Source organism: Protopterus annectens, chromosome 7.part1 (genome assembly GCF_019279795.1).
Source record: "Protopterus annectens isolate FY-2018-M chromosome 7.part1, PAN1.0, whole genome shotgun sequence".
In the NCBI taxonomy this organism is placed as follows: Eukaryota; Metazoa; Chordata; order Ceratodontiformes; family Protopteridae; genus Protopterus; species Protopterus annectens.
The window spans coordinates 197,286,082-197,303,788 of record NC_056740.1 but is presented as its reverse complement, the minus strand read 5'-3'; the positions used below and the strand labels follow the sequence as shown (position 1 = coordinate 197,303,788).

Sequence of the window (17,707 nt, the reverse complement as noted above, 5' to 3'; positions counted from 1 at the left end):
TTACACTTTTATTCACTGTATAATGACAGACTGCATTTATACTTTCAGTAACTGAATAATGAAAGCCTGCATTTAAACGTCCATTCACTTTATGCAGACTGCATTTACACATTCAGTTATTATATAGTGACAGCCTGCATTTAAACATTCAGTCACTGTATAAGGGCGGACTGCATTTCCACACTCAGTCACTGTACTATGACAGACTGCATATATACATTCAGTCACTGTACAATGACAGACTGCATGTAAAGATTTAGTCACTGTATAATGACAGACTACATTTACACATTCAGTCACTGTATACTGACAGACTGCATTTACTCATTCAGTCACTGCATAATTACGGACTGCATTTACATATTCAGTCACAGTGCAATGAAAGACTGTATTTACACATTCAGTCACTGTATAATGACAGACTGCATTTACACATTCAGTCACTGTACAATGACAGACTGCATTTAAGCTTTCAGTCACTGTATAATGGCTGACTGTATTTACACATTTGGTCACTGTATAATGACAGACTGCATTTATACATTCAGTCACTGTGTAATGACAGACTGTGTTTACACATTCAGTCACTGTATAATAACAGCCAGTTTTGAAATATTCAGTCACTGTATAATGACAGACTGCATTTATCTATTCAGTCAGTGTATAGTGACAGACTGCATTTACACATTCAATCACTGTATAGTGACAGACGGCATTTACACATTCAGTGTATATTGACAGACTGCACTTACACATTCAGTCACTGCATAGAGACAGACTGCATTTACACATTCAGTCAGTATATAATGACTAACTGCATTTACACTTTCAGTCATTTTGTAATGACAGACTTCATTTAAACATTCAGTCACTGTATAACAGCAGACTGCATTTACACATTCTGTGACTGTATAGTGACAGCCTGCATTTACACATTCAGTCACTCTGTAATGACAGACTACACTTTGTACATTCCTTCACTGTATAATGACAGGCTGCATTTAAATATTCAATCACTGTATAATGACAGACTGCATTTACACAGTCACTGTATAATGACAGACTACATTTACACATTCAGGCACTGTATAATGACAGACTGCATTTACACATTCAATTACTGTATAATGACAGACTGCTTTTAAACATTCAGTCACTGTATCATGACAAACTACATTTATACTGTCAATCACTGCTTATGAGACTGCATTTACACATTCAGTCACTGTATAATGCAGACTGGGTTTTAACATTCAGTAACTCTATCATGACAGACTGCAATTACACATTCACTCACTATATCATGACAAGTTGCATTTATACATTCAGTCACTGTATAATGACAGCCAGCATTTAAACATTCAGTCACTGTATAATGACAGACTAAATTTATACATTCACTCACTGTATAATGTCATCCTAGATTTACACTTTTATTCACTGTATAATGACAGACTGCATTTACACTTTCAGTCACTGTATAAAGACAGACTGCATTTACACATTCAGTCACTGTATAATGACAGCCAGCATTTAAACATTCAGTCACTGTATAATGACAGACTAAATTTATACATTCACTCACTGTATAATGTCATCCTAGATTTACACTTTTATTCACTGTATAATGACAGACTGCATTTATACTTCCAGTCACTGTATAATGACAGCCTGCATTTAAACGTTCACTCACTTTATGCAGACTGCATTTACACTTTCAGTTACTGTATAGTGACAGCCTGCATTTAAACATCCAGTCACTGAATAATGGCAGACTGCATTTACACCCTCAGTCACTGTACTATGAGAAACTGCATATACGCCTTCAGTCACTGTATGATGACAGACTGCATTTGCACATTCAGTCACTGTATAATGACAGACTGCATTTATACGTTCAGTCACTGTATAATAGCCACATTTTAAACATTCAGTCAGTGTATAATGACATACTGCATTTACATATTCATTCAGTGTATATTGACGGACTGCATTTACACATTCAGTCACTGTACAATGACAGACTGCATTTAAGCTTTCAGTCACTGTATAATGACAGACTGCATTTACACATTCAGTCACTGTACAATGACAGACTGCATTTAAGCTTTCAGTCACTGTATAATGACTGACTGTATTTACACATTCAGTCACTGTACAATGACAGACTGCATTTACACATTCACTCACTGCATAGAGACAGACTGCATTTACACAATCAGTCACTGTGCAATGAAAGACTTAATTTACACATTCATTCAGTATATAATGACTAACTGCATTTACACTTTCAGTCATTGTGAAATGACAGGCTTCATTTAAACATTCAGTCACTGTATAACAGACTGAATTTACTCATTCATTCACTTCATAGTGAAAGATTGCATTTACACATTCAGTCACTCTATAATGGTGGACTGTATTTACAAATTCAGTCACTGTATAATGACAGACTGCATTTACACAGTCTCTGTATAATGACAGACTACATTTACACATTCTAGCACTGTATAACGGCAGACTACATTTACACATTAAATTACTGTATAATGACAGACCGCTGTGAAACATTGTCACTGTATCATGACAAACTGCGTTTATACTTTCAGTCACTGTATAATAACAGACTGTATTTACACATTCAGTCATTGTATAATGACAGACTGTGTTTAAACATTCAATAACTCTATAACGACAGACTGCATTTAAACATACAGTCACTGTATAATGATAGACAGCATTTACACATTCACTCACTGTATAATGACACACTGCATTTACACTTTTATTCACTGTCTAATGACAGACTGCGTTTTAACATTCAGTAACTCTATAATGACAGACTGCAATTACACATTCACTCACTATATCATGACAAGTTGCATTTACATATTTAGTCACTGTATAATGACAGCCAGCATTTAAACATTCAGTCACTGTATCATGACAGACTGCATTTACACATTCAGTCACTGTATAATGACAGCCGGCAGTTAAACATTCAGTCACTGTATAAGGATAGACTGCATTTACACATTCACTCACTGTATAATGTCATCCTAGATTTACACTTTTATTCACTGTATAATGACAGACTGCATTTACACTTTCAGTCACTGTATAATGACAGCCTGCATTTAAATGTTCACTCACTTTATGCAGACTGCATTTACACTTTCAGTTACTATATAGTGACAGCCTGCATTTAAACATCTAGTCACTGAATAATGGCCGACTGCATTTACACCCTCAGTCACTGTTCTATGAGAAACTGCATATACGCATTCAGTCACTTTATGATGACAGACTGCATTTATACATTCAGTCACTGTCTAATGACAGACTGCATTTACACATTCAGTCACTGTATAATAACAGCCACATTTTAAACATTCAGTCTCTGTATAATGACAGACTGCATTTACATATTCAGTCAGTGTACAATGACAGACTGTATTTAAGCTTTCAGTCGCTGTATAATGACAGACTGCATTTACACATTCAGTCACTGTACAATGACAGACTGCAATGACAGACTGCATTTAAGCTTTCGTTCACTGTATAATGACTGACTGTATTTACACATTCAGTCACTGTACAATGACAGACTGCATTTACACATTCACTCACTGCATAGAGACAGACTGCATTTACACAATCAGTCACTGTGCAATGAAAGACTTAATTTACACATTCATTCAGTATATAACTAACTGCATTTACACTTTCAGTCATTGTGAAATGACAGGCTTCATTTAAACATTCAGTCACTGTATAACAACAGACTGAATTTACGCATTCAGTCACTTTATAGTGAAAGATTGCATTTACACATTCAGTCACTCTATAATAGTGGACTGTATTTACACATTCAGCCACTGTATAATGACAGACCGCATTTACACAGTCACTGTATAATGACAGACTACATTTACACATTCTAGCTCTGTATAATGGCAGACTACATTTACACATTAAATTACTGTATGACAGACTGCTGTTAAACATTCAGTCACTCTATCATGACAAACTGCATTTATACTTTCAGTCACTGTATAATAACAGACTGCATTTACACAATCAGTTACTGTATCATGACAGACTGCATTTACACAATCAGTTACTGTATAATGATAGACTGCATTTATCCTTTCAGTCAGTGTATAATGACAAGTTGCATTTACAAATTCAGTCACTGTATAATGACAGACGGCATTTACACATTCAGTCAATGTATAATGTCAGACTACATTTACACTTTTTTTCACTGTATAATGATAGACTGCATTTACACATTCAGTCACATTGTAAAGAAAGACTGCATTTACACATTCAGGCACTGTATAATGACAGACTGCACTTACACATTCAGTCAGTGTATAATGACAGACTGCATTTACACTTTCACTCACTGTGTAATGACAGACTGCATATAAACATTCAGTCACTGTATAACAACAGACTGCATTTAGACATTCAGTCACTGTATAATGTCAGGCTGCATTTAAAAATTTAGTCGCTATATTATCACTGACTGCATTTACACATTCAGTCACTGTATAATTAAGGCTGCATTGAAACATTCAGTCACTGTATAATGACAGACTGCATTTACACATTCTGTCATTGTATAATGACAGATGGCTTTTAAGCACGCAGTCACTGTATAATGACAGACTGCACTTATACCTTCAGTCACTTTGTAGTGATAGACTGCCTTTACATTACACATTCAGTCACTGTATACTGACAGATTGTATTTACACATTCAGTCACTCTATAATGGCAGACTGTATTTACACATTCAGTTACTGTATAACGACAGACTGCATTTACACATTCAGTCACTGTATAATGACAGCCTGCATTTACACATTCAGTCACTCTATAATAACAGAATACATTTTGGACATTCCCTTACTGTATAACGACAGACTGAATTTACACATTAAATCACTGTATAATGACAGATTGCTTTTAAATATTCAGTCACTGTATCCTGACAAACTTCATTTATACTTTCAGTCACTGTTAAATAGACTGCACTTAGACATTCACTTACTGTATAATGACAGACTGCATTTACACATTCAGTCATTGTATAATGACAGACTGCATTTACACCTTCAGTCACTTTATAATGACTGACTGAATTTAAAGACTCAGTCACTGTTTAATGACAGACTGCATTTACACATTCAGTCACTATATCATGACAGACTACATTTAAACATTGAGTTACTGCATAATGGCAGACTGCATTACACATTCAGTCAGTGAATAATGATAGACTGCATTTAAACTTTCAGTCACTGTATAATAACAGACTGCATTTACACATTTAGTCACTGTGTAATGACTGACTGCATTTACACATTCAGTCACTGTATAATGACAGATTGTGTTTACACATTCAATCACTGTATAATGACAGACTACATTTACACATTCAGTCACTGTATAATAGACTGCATTTACACATTCAGTCACTGTATAATGATAGCCTGCATTTACACTTTCAATCACTGTATAATGACAGACTGCATTTACACATTCACTCACTGTATAATGACAGACTGCATCTACACATTCCGTCACTCCATAATGACTGGCTCCATTTAAATATTCGGTCACTGTTTAAAGATGGACTGCATTTATTGATTAAGGTACCATATAATAACACACTGCATTTCCAGATCAGTCACAGTATAATAACAGACTGCATTTAACCACTCAGTCAGTGTATAATGAGAGACTGTATTTAAACTTTCAGTCACTGTATAATGACAGACTGCATCTACACATTCAGTCACTGTATAATGACAGGCTGCATTTATACCTTCAGTCACTGTATAATGACTGACTGAATTTAAAAATTCAGTCAATGTATAATGATAGACGGTATTTACTCATTCAGTCACTGTATAATAGACTACATTTAAACATTCAGTCACTGCATAATGACAGAATGCATTTACATATTCAGTCACTGTATAACGGCAGACTGCATTTAAATATTGTCACTATATAATGACAGACTGCATTTATACTTTCAGTCTCTGTATAATGAAAGGTTGCATTTACACATTCAGTCACTGTATAATGACAAACAGCATTTATATATTCAGTCACTGTATAATGACAGACTGCTTTTACACATTCAGTCACTGTATGTTGACAGACTGTATTTACAGGATCAGTCACCATATAATGACAGACTGCATTTACACATTCAGTCACTGTGTAATGACTGACTGCATTTACGCATTCAGTCACTGTATAATGACAGACTGCATTTACACATCCAGTCACTGTATAATGACAGACTGCATTTACACATTCAGTCACTGTATAATGACAGATTACATTTATACTTTTAGTCACTGTATAATCTCAGACTGCATTTACACATTCAGTCAGTGTATAATGACTGACTGCATTTAAACATTCAGTCACTGTATAATGACAGACAGCTTTTAAACTTTCAGTCACTGTATAATGACAGCCTGCATTTAAACATTCATTCACTGTATAATGACAGACTGCATTTAAACATTCAGTCACTGTATAATGACAGACTGCATTTACACATTTTGTCACTGTATAATGACAGAGTGCATTTACACATTCACTAACTGTATAATAACAGACTGCATTTACACATTCAGTCAGTGCATAATGACAGACTGCATTTACACATTCAGTCAGTGCATAATGACAGACTGCATTTACACAATCAGTCACTGAATAGTGACAGATTGCATTTACACATTCAGTCACTCTATAATAACAGGCAGCTTTTAAACATTCAGTCTCTGTATAATGACAGACTGCATTTACAAATTCAGTCACTTTGTAATGACTGACTGCATTTACACATTCAGTAAATGTATAATGGCAGACTGCATTTACACATTCAGTCATGGTTTAGTGACAGAATGCATTTACACATTCAGTCACTGTATAATGACAGACTGCGTTTACACATTCAGTCACTGTATAGTGACAGACTACATTTACACATTCAGTCACTGTATAATGAGAAACTGCATTTACACATTCACTCACTATATAATGACAGACTGCATTAACACATTCACTCACTGTATAATGACAGACTGGATTTACACATTCCATCACTGTATAATGACTGGCTCCATTTAATTTTTCAGTCACTGTATAAAGATGGACTGCATTTATAGATTAAATTACCATGTAACAACAGACTGCATTTACAGATTCAGTCACAGTATAATAACAGACTGCATTTACACTTTCAGTCACTGTAAAATTACAGACTACATTTACACATTTAGTCACTGAATAATGACTGACTGTATTTACACGTTCATTCCCTGTATAATAGACTATATTTAAACATTCAGTCACTGCATGATGACAGAATGCATTTACACATTCCTTCCCTGTATAACGGCAGACTGCATTTATACATTGTCACTGTATAATGACAGACTGCATTTACACATTCAGTCACTGTATAATGACAGACTGTATTTATATTTTCAGTCACTGTATAATGACAGACTTCCATTTACAGATTCAATCACTGTATGTTGACAGAATGTATTTACACATTCAGTCACCGTATAATTACAGACTGCATTTACACATTCAGTCAGTGCATAATGACAGACTGCATTTACACAGTCACTGTATAATGACAGAGTACAATTAAACCTACAGTCACTGTATAATGACAGACTGCATTTACACATTCAGTCACTGTGTAATGACTGACTGCATTTACACATTCAGTCACTGTATAATGACAGAATGCATTTACACATTCAGTCACTGCACAATGACAGACTGCATTTAAGGTTTCAGTTACTGTATAATGACAGAGTGTATTTACACATTCAGTCACTGTTCAATGACAGACTGCATTTACACATTCAGTCACTGTATAATGATAGACTATATTTACACATTCAATCACTTTATAATAACAGCCAGCTTTTAAACATTCACTCACTGTAAAATGACAGACTGCATTTACATATTTAGTCACTGTATAATTATAGACTGCATGTACACATTCAGTCACTGTATAATGACAGACTGCATTTACACATTCAGTCACTTTGTAATGACTGACTGCATTTACACATTCAGTCACTGTATAATGACTGGCTCCATTTAAATATGCAGTCACTGTATAAAGATGGACTGCATTTATAGATTAAATTACAATATAATAACAGACTGCATTTACAGATTCAAAGTTTAATAACAGACTGCATTTACACTTTCAGTCACTGTAAAATTACAGACTGAATTTACACATTCAGTCACTGCATAATGACAGACTGTATTTACACGTTCAGTCACTGTATAATAGACTAAATTTAAACATTCAGTCACTGCATAATGACAGAATGCATTTACATATTTAGTCACTGTATAACGGCAGACTGCATTTAAACATTGTCACTATATAATGACAGACTGCATTTACATTTTCAGTCACTGTATAATGACAGACTGCATTTATATATTCAGTCACTGTATAATGACAGACTGCATTTATATATTCAGTCACTGTATAATGATAGACAACATTTACACATTTAGTCACTGTATAATGACCGACTGCAGTTACACATTCAGTTAGTTTATCATGATAGACTGCATTTAAGCACTCAGAGGAAGCAGTGCCTAAAAGCTGGAGCGATACTGTGCATGTAAGAGTTTATTTAAATTAAGCTGGTGGAAAGCTAATCTGTTTTTAAAAAGCTCAGCAAAGGGCGGGGCTAAGGGCGTTTGATTGTGAAGATGTGTGTGAATTTTGAAATTTTTTGAAGATTTTTTACTTACTTTGCCTTTCTTTTTTACTTGAAGAAGGAGTACCAGGTATTGTTTTTTTTTTTTTTTTGCCTCTGGATTTCCAGCGCCACCTTTGCAGCCTTGGAGCAATTTGTTTTACTGTTTTTAATGAGTGTTACAAAGGAGCATAATTTGGGGAAAGCAATGATGACACAATACGTTTTTTTCCCAGTTTTCTGATTAAGTTGCTGATCCTGCTTAATCAACCAAATTGTTTATTTCCTTCCTTCCACCCCATAAAGAATTGTTTTATGTTTCCTTAATCTTGAATTCTCACACTATTTTTGATGCTATCACATATTTAGTAAGCTGTCCTAATCATTCTTTTTTGTGTGTGTGTGTGTGTGTGTGTATATATATATATATATATATATATATATAAATAAAAAGTATTTAAGTATGGTGGTTTGGGGGGGCACAGCCCACCACTTTATTTTGTGTTTGTTTGTTTTTTTTTCCGAATCGCTGTTCCGTGTGCTTGGCATTTTGCCGATTCAGTTTTTAAGGGTCGGTTATACAGCGTTCACTGTTTTAAGCATTCACTGTTATAGTATAGACCCTATATATATATATATATATATATATATATATATATATATATATATATATATATATAAAATTAGCAAGGGGTGTGGAGGAAAATGGTACCAATTTATAATGTTGACTGCTCAATGCATTGTAGTTTGCTACTGTTTGCATGCTGTTAGTGGACAATTACTTTTGCAGGTGTTTCTTCACATTGGTTGCTGTTGTATGCACACAGAGTTAGCATATATAAGTTAGGGGGTACAGGAGATGTACCCTCATGTTCATTTTAAACATCATGTGGGGAAATATAGTTTTTCTAAGATCAACTATGATATATCGCTATGCAGATTATCATGATGGGGAAGCAAGATAGAGCATTTTAAAATTACTTCAAAAACTACCATTTATCATTGTACTGTTGACTGAAAAAGATGCAGCACTCAGTTGGTAGCAATGTTGTTTTATTCTGTGGTAACAGGCGCTATTCTGAGATGCCTGGACTCGTGACACTTTCCAATGAACTTTATGGTGCTGGTGAAGTAACATCTACTATTTTAAAATTATTCCAGAAAACAGCATCTGCCATTTTAGAACTTTTCTGACTGGAGTTGAAATATTTTGTTTTGCATTCTGTTATGTTAGAGAATCAAGCCACAGGATTTAAAAATGATCTCAGGGAGCAATATTTGGCATTCCACTGTTGTATGTATAAAAAACACTGTTGGCAGAGTACTGTTGAAATTAAAAAAATAAGAACAGAGGTTGTGAGCAGTATAGTGCTATTTTTTGATAACCTTAATTGATTTGTACAATGGATATCACTGTACAGTGAACAGGAAGACAGTGTTCAACGTGGAGATGTGACATTTTAAAATGACAACAGAAGCTGACATTTGACATTGAAGAAAAAAAAGATGCACTCTGTTATCGTTGTAGAGGTATTTAGTCATAACATGCTCTATTCTGAGATATCTGATGGGGATCTGCATAAAACAACATGCAGAGTCTGTGTTAAATGCACTATAGTTATATAAAAACTGTACTGTAATGTCTGTTTCGGGTGGTGCTGCGGTAGCATTGTCACCTCACAGCAAAACGTTGTCCCATTCGATTCTCAGCTAGAGCGTCTTCTGTGGAGAAATGCCTGAATGGGCGTATCTTCGTTGAAGGTTGTGCACTAGGGCAGGCAACTCAGTACGTAAAAAATCAACTGCCAATCATTAGCGGACCAGAGTTCCACTGTGGCGACCCCTAACCGGGAAAAGCTGAAAGACACAACAACTGTAATGTCTGCTTCCTTCTTCTGCCTGCTCAGTATGCAGTGGTGGTAACATTGCTCTGTGCAGTGCACATTACTGCACATGGTGGAAAAGAACACTTTTCCCATCTGGAGCTGGGACATTTTGCTTTGCACTTTTTGGTAGCAAGGATTTAACACATACTACTAGAAAATGATTCCAGAAAGCAACATTTTGTCATTGTGGTATTAAATAAAAAGGACTGCACACACATTGTTAGTGAAAGAAAGTGGTACCATCTTGGGTTTTGAGTTCATGCTAAAACACACCGTTTCTCATTAATATTAATAACAATAATAAATGTACTGTAACTGTATTGTAGCACTAGTACTTAACACAGCTATCTATTCCAGTACAGCTTATCTGTGTCAGGAAATGTATTTGAAATTTGCGTAGTGACTGCATTTTATTATTAATGTCACTAGCGTTTATCTGTGTCTGGAAGATCTATTTGAACTTTTATTCATTTGCATACTGACACCAGCAAAGCAACTCACTGAAGCAGTGTTTTCAACTTGTGCAATACATACAAGCCAACACAAAATGGGGCACATACATATTATTTCAACAGTGATCTACTCCATTACACAACAGTACAAGAAAACTATAAGACAACATTATCAAAGTAATGTTATATTTATGTTTATCTGTGTACATGTACAAGAAATATACTGAGGTAAAATAGTGCAGCATAGAAGAATCTAGAGAAGCTCTAATTTCTGGTGTCACTTCTTGATTTGGGCTGTTATTGCCAAAATACAGTGCAGCTGAGTTCACTGTGTACATGTTTAGAACATGACCATTGTATCTGTGAATAGTTTCACCACTTTTGCTTTATAAGATGCCTGTTGTCTTTCACAATGAAAATGGCAAAGCCTTTAATATGTACGTTTGTTCTAGTCTGTCATATCTTTACTATTCCATTATTTAAAAGAACTATTCATAGCAAATATGTACATTTGTTCTAGTCTGTCATATCTTTACTATTCCATTATTTAAAAGAACTATTCATAGCGAATGTGTATGTTTGTTCTAGTTTGTCATATCTTTACTATTCCATTATTTAAAAGAACTATTCATAGTGAATATGTACGTTTGTTCTAGTCTGTCATATCTTTACTATTCCATTATTTAAAAGAACTATTCTTAGCGAATATGTACTTTTGTTCTAGCCTGTCATATCTTTACTATTCCATTATTTAAAAGAACTATTCATAGTGAATATGTACGTTTGTTCTAGTCTGTCATATCTTTACTATTCCATTATATAAAAGAACTATTCATAGCGAATATGTATGTTTGTTCTAGCCTGTCATATCTTTACTATTCCATTATTTAAAAGAACTATTCATAGCATGAGCAGTGATGGACTGTCATCTAACCACCACCATTTTCTGCATTTGTGATGTTGTTGGTACACTCAAATCTCCACTACAAGTTGTAAAGGTCGCAGCAAGAAATACCCCCTCTGTATCTTATTGTGCAGTATTCACTAGTCATGTTATTACTATTTCAAATAATAGAAAGTGCACATCTCTGACCTCTTTTTTGTAACCGTTGTTCGCACTTTACAATTTTCTTTTGTTTTTACAGTGATTTTTTTGGGTGCAGAGATTACAAGTGTCATGTTTAGAGGCCACAGTAAAGAACAACAGCAGCAACATCAACAAATACATTTGCAGAGACAATTTGTATGTGCGCTTTTCTGCTATCTTGTTTAAAGGCTTCAGTAAGCCAACTTATATAGATAATCAAGCAGCCATCTGCCATAGAACCAAGCAGTTATCTGTGCAACTGATGACCCATGTTCAAAATTGGATATGATGTACCAGAAGGATCCACATGGAACGGCCCCTGACCAACTCTCATACTGGGAGAAGGTACAAGGTTCATTACTGCCTGTTTTATTTCTGAGGGAGACCAGGAAGCTCACCCATTCAAATTGTCCTATGGAGGAATGATAGACCCCCTCAAGCATGTGAAATTCAGGTACTGCAGTGCATTTAATACAGGCCTTGCATATTTGTTGACAGTTTGGCACTGGGTTCCTTCTGTTAAGGATAGTCATAGCCTCTTCCATTACCCGTCATCCTTTCCTTACTTGATCCCTGTGTCTATACCTTAGGGTTAGTAGCCATAATGTTGTGCCTCCAATAAATCAGGAGGACAGACTGTTAGATTGATACAAGCTGGGTTCACCCAGAAAGAGGCTAGGATGGTACTTCACAAAGGGCAGAAGAAGTTGAGAATACGATGGATGACAGTACTAGATGGGGGAATGGGAGAGCAATTAAAAAAGAAAGAAATGAATGAATACTTGTTTAAATGCATATTATAAAATGCCCATTCATCATTATTTGCAATCCTAAGTCCATCACTGCTCTCACTATGAACCTGTCACTACCCTCCAGCCCTCTTTACACTTACTGATTAAAATGTAATTAAACTCTAATTCCATCATAAATCTTAACAGCCTGATCACAGACTGAGATAAAATTACAATGTATTTTTTTAATGGTGTTTCAGTTTGGCTGTACTTACTGAATATTTCAGTTCATTGCCAAATGTTGGCAAATATTTTATGCACTGGATCCAAATTTTTTATCCTTTTTACATCGGAAGACCATCCACATGAAAAGCGGCAGTAAATCTGTTACTGTTGTTTCCAAATGGTGGTTACACAATTACTATACAAGATCAGTGTTTAGCAATGATTTAAATATTTCATTTTTAATAGATAAGGAAATTTCATAAGATGAGTACACTGAAAATCCACAGCCAATATACAAAAGTTTTTGAAGCTGTGTTTAACTTATTGCCAGGCAAAGCAGATGAAGCTGAAGAGGGAGACGAGCACTTTTGGTACCCCTTGATGGTCTTGGGGTCCTTGGAGCTCTTATGACCCCAATTTATCCCCCTAGCTGAAGGAGCAGAAGAAGCTGGCAGAAGTCCCATGAGAACTAGCTTGATTATCTTCTCATTAATGGTGTGCAATCCAAAAGACTTGAAAATGGCACTAGGAGAATCCAAGTGGGTAGTTTCTAAGCCATAAACTCATAAATCATGAGCAGCCTGAGAGGGAAGCGTATGCCCGCAGTCCAAGCATTTTTTAAAACCCATATCCATATAAAAAAAAGCACAACAACAGTACTTCGAAACTAATCACTTAAAATGTACTCCTATTACCTAACCTACAGCTCCTTGAAGCCCCAAAACAAAACAGCTATCAAATTCAAATACAACACACCAAGAACAGATAAAAAAACAAAAGCAGGAAAAACCCACAGGACCCTACCTAGAAACGTAATAACCCTAACCCACTATTCAAAACTATACCACACACTATCTAAAACTACAGAACACTCTACACTATAAACACTGACACACAGGGTAGAGGATAAAAATCTCAGCTATATGCTACCAAAAGGATGCAAGAAATTCATAACACTTGATCAAACTGCTATCCAGCAATGGCGGCAGTGGAGACTTGAGGTAGTTCTTGGGAGCAAGAGATTATGAGTAGAGGAGGTAAAGCTTAACGGGCTGAAGTCTGTACAATGTGGCCCTCCTCGGATCTGACCAGGATCCAATTACCCACAGGTTGAGCCAGATGGAAAGAGACAACACAGATCTATCATTATTGTAAGTACATAACTTTAATTTATTTAAATCATTATTACTTTATAATGTTCCAAATTGCACTTGTCTGTGTGTGATGAGTTGGTGAATGGTGGCGTACGTTAAGTAGGCCAATGGTCTGAACTTAATAAACCAATTTTTCTGCTGTTTAAACACCAGTTTGTTTTCTTTTTCTAATTTTCTTTACAGGGGAAAAAGCTGAATGTGGAACGACAAGGTAAGAAAGTAGCACAAAATATAATTGTTGTTTTTATGCAGTTTTACATTGATATGACACTTTCATTCAATAAGTAATAACTGCAGCAGAAAGGGGAAAGTGGTTTCCCCAAGTCATTTTGGTTAAGTGGGTTGCATTTGTTCTGATAGATATTAGAGAGTTGTAGCATCCAGAGAATGGCATTTGATAATTTATTTTAATTAATTAGAACAAATGTACCTAGTGAGAAGATCTTTAATGTTTCAGATTCAATTCCAAACAATGGTTTAGGTTTTGCATAGTTTTCATTTAATCATGCACAGAAGTACAGGATTAAACTGCTGAGCTAGTAGCATGTTACTACATACTGTAGTAATATGTGTATGAGGGAATTGTGTGGAATGTTGCACAGTACCTGGATATTGATACCCCTTTTTGTGATGCAGGAATGAAAGTATGTTTGGAAAATATTGGAGTTGTAACTATATTATGTACCACTGGTCTCTCATGAGTAATAATATCTAAAGTATAAATGCATCATTGCAGAGAGAATGAGAGGAGACTGTTTTCTATGTCATTCTTAAAAAATGCAACCCATTGAAGCAGGAGAAGTCCCTAGGTGTGTAAATCACATAAATAACTGAAAGATGAGATACCTTTAGGAAATTTGGGTACTTTTTTTAACATTTGAACGTGAATACATGAGTCACCATCACCAAGTATGATTTTCACCTGAATATTGATTATATTTACTTTTGCATTTAGATGTTTTAAAAGCAAAAAGCTCACAGCTTAATATTGTTATGTGAACCAGATAAGAAGGGTCTGAGTTTTACAATTCCCTGCAGTGCTGCAGTGGGCTTGAGGAAGGCTATTAAAAAGCAGGAAGCCATACTGCTGTCTCTTCTTGAAAAGCGTAGTGGTCTAGAGTTGCTACAAATGAACCCTTGTTTACCTTACTCTTATGTTAGGTCACATGTGTATACAACTATTCAAGAAACTGAGTGCAAGGAAAGACATAATCTGTACATGCTATTAAATGACATGTCACTTATGATAATCGTTGATATATTGTATGGTCTGGATACAGGTCCTAAAGAACCCTCTAGAATGAGGCCATATTTTTTTTAATGTTGCTTCATCTGTGGACAGTGTCACATCTACTGGCTGCTTGGAGCAAGGTTAATGATTTCTTACTTTGTGTTCTTGTAATTTGTTACTGTCCTGCCATAACATATGGTGTTCCACCTATTAAGGATAGCAGGGACCAACAAAGCTAAATTCATCTTTCCCAGCTGCCGAGAATAAATTCACCACATCAGGGAAATTGTAGCAATTTGAAGTAAGAATATGTAAATAACTGCATAGCCCTCCCCAAGAAAAAAAAAAAAAACAAACATATTTTAAAATGTTTGGAGTTCATTGAATATTTTTTTGGCTGAGAAGCAATGCAAATGTCAGTCAATGAATGTGCCTTTTGGGAATGGTACTGCACTGTAGGTTAAATTCACAGTACTCTTATGTTCTGTAATACATCCTGAATTTGCACCAAACACCTGTTTCTACTGTGCCCCTTCGCCCATCCTTCCAGATCACATTACACCATTCTCTTCCAAGCCAACTGTGCCCACCATCTACTGCAGTATCATTCAGTACTGTTACAACTCTGGTCACAGTTTCACAAACTGTTGTCTTACTCATGTAAAAATCTGGGTTAAGGTTCTGTTTATCTTTCATTTCTAATGTACCAAGATTTGGGCAAAATGTACAGTGTACTGCTCCCAGCTATGTTAATGACCGTCTTAAAAGTGCGATTCATTTTCTTGTATTGCCATAAGACATGCTTAGCTTTATCTTCTACTTCAGCTTAATTAACCAAGCTGGTTACAGTTTTCTGTACATGTTTAAAAAGCTTGAGACAGACTATGAGCATTTTACAGATTTGTTTCCAGAGAGCAGAGTCAATAGTTCAAATAAACTTGCTTCATTCAGGCTGCACTAATTATTTCAAGAAAATCTTCATCAAACCAAACATTTCTCTTGCTAATAAGAGATGGGCTTTCCTTTACTAAATGCAAGTAAAGGATACTTTGTTCTTCAGTTCCTTTCTTGTTAGTGTTTCTAAAGTTACACAGATTATAATTAATGTCTTCTTATCTTTGATATCTGTATGGTGAACATCTGTACATAATTACACTTTTACTGCAAATCTTGCCAGATTCTGTCACTTTGTATTCTGCAAAACATTTAGATTTCTACTGTGTTTGCGCATGAAAGCCATCTCAGACTTTTTTTTTGGCTTGGGGGGGGGGTGCAGAATAAAAAGTGAGGTTAAGGTCATTCGTGAGTAAGCTTCACACGCTTTAGTATCAGTCAATGTTTTCTTTTCTGACCAATTTCTTCTCACATAGCTCAGCTGCAAAGTCCAAAATGAGTAAACTATTACAATAAGCTGCTGTTTTATGGCCGGGAATCCATATTTTATATGAGTTCACTCTACAGAGGCAGGTAAGAACTGTTACAACCTATTGATTTCCTGCGTATTTCTGACACCTTTGAAACTATTCTTTGTACACTTTTCCTGCTCTTTACATATCTGTGATACACCTTTGTTATTCAACCTCACCCTCGTTTGTCTTTGCTCTTCTAGGCCTACCCAGGAGTCTGTTCCATGACACTTCTGACCCCTGACCCTTACAACCTGTTTCTGCCATGCAGAGTGTTGTCAGTGATGCTTTGTCTGTACTACTTTTCGCTGAACATACTTAGAAGCTTCATATGCCTTACTTTTGTCCTTCATAGTGTGTGTTATAGAGCCACATGACTTGGTTTTCATTAACAATCCCAATATCTTAGAAGTTAGCAAGGGAAATGGGCTGAAATATCATTTTTGACAGCTTAGAGGTCCTGATGTGTGTGTGTGGGTTACAGCTAGAACCAGTGATGCTAGTCTACGCATATATTATGCACTTTAAAAATGAAGGAATGGGGGTTGGGACACTCATTAGGGCATACCACAGTTGTCAAAATGGTGCCATTCAGGAACACCCCAAAGATCTTCCTGCCTGAGGTAGTGGTCTACAGGAGCAACAGACAGGTGTCAGGGAATGAGCCAGATGGCTGAAAAGATTGTGGAGGGGCTGTGGGACATAGCTCATGGAAGACAACAGTAGTGGAAACAAAAATAATAGAAATAATA

The 17,707-nt window shown here is 35.6% G+C and overlaps 1 protein-coding gene across 2 annotated transcripts in view; it reads left to right on the top strand.

Annotated features, from left to right (window-relative positions):
- The window catches only part of SRGAP3 (SLIT-ROBO Rho GTPase activating protein 3), a 2,107,662-nt gene that overhangs the window by 1,641,931 nt on the left and 448,024 nt on the right, over nucleotides 1-17,707 (top strand). For both annotated transcript variants that reach the window (XM_044078646.1, XM_044078643.1), the window contains exon 11: nucleotides 14,502-14,529. In XM_044078646.1, coding sequence (XP_043934581.1) covers nucleotides 14,502-14,529 — 28 coding nt within the window. The remainder of the gene's footprint in view (nucleotides 1-14,501; nucleotides 14,530-17,707) is intronic.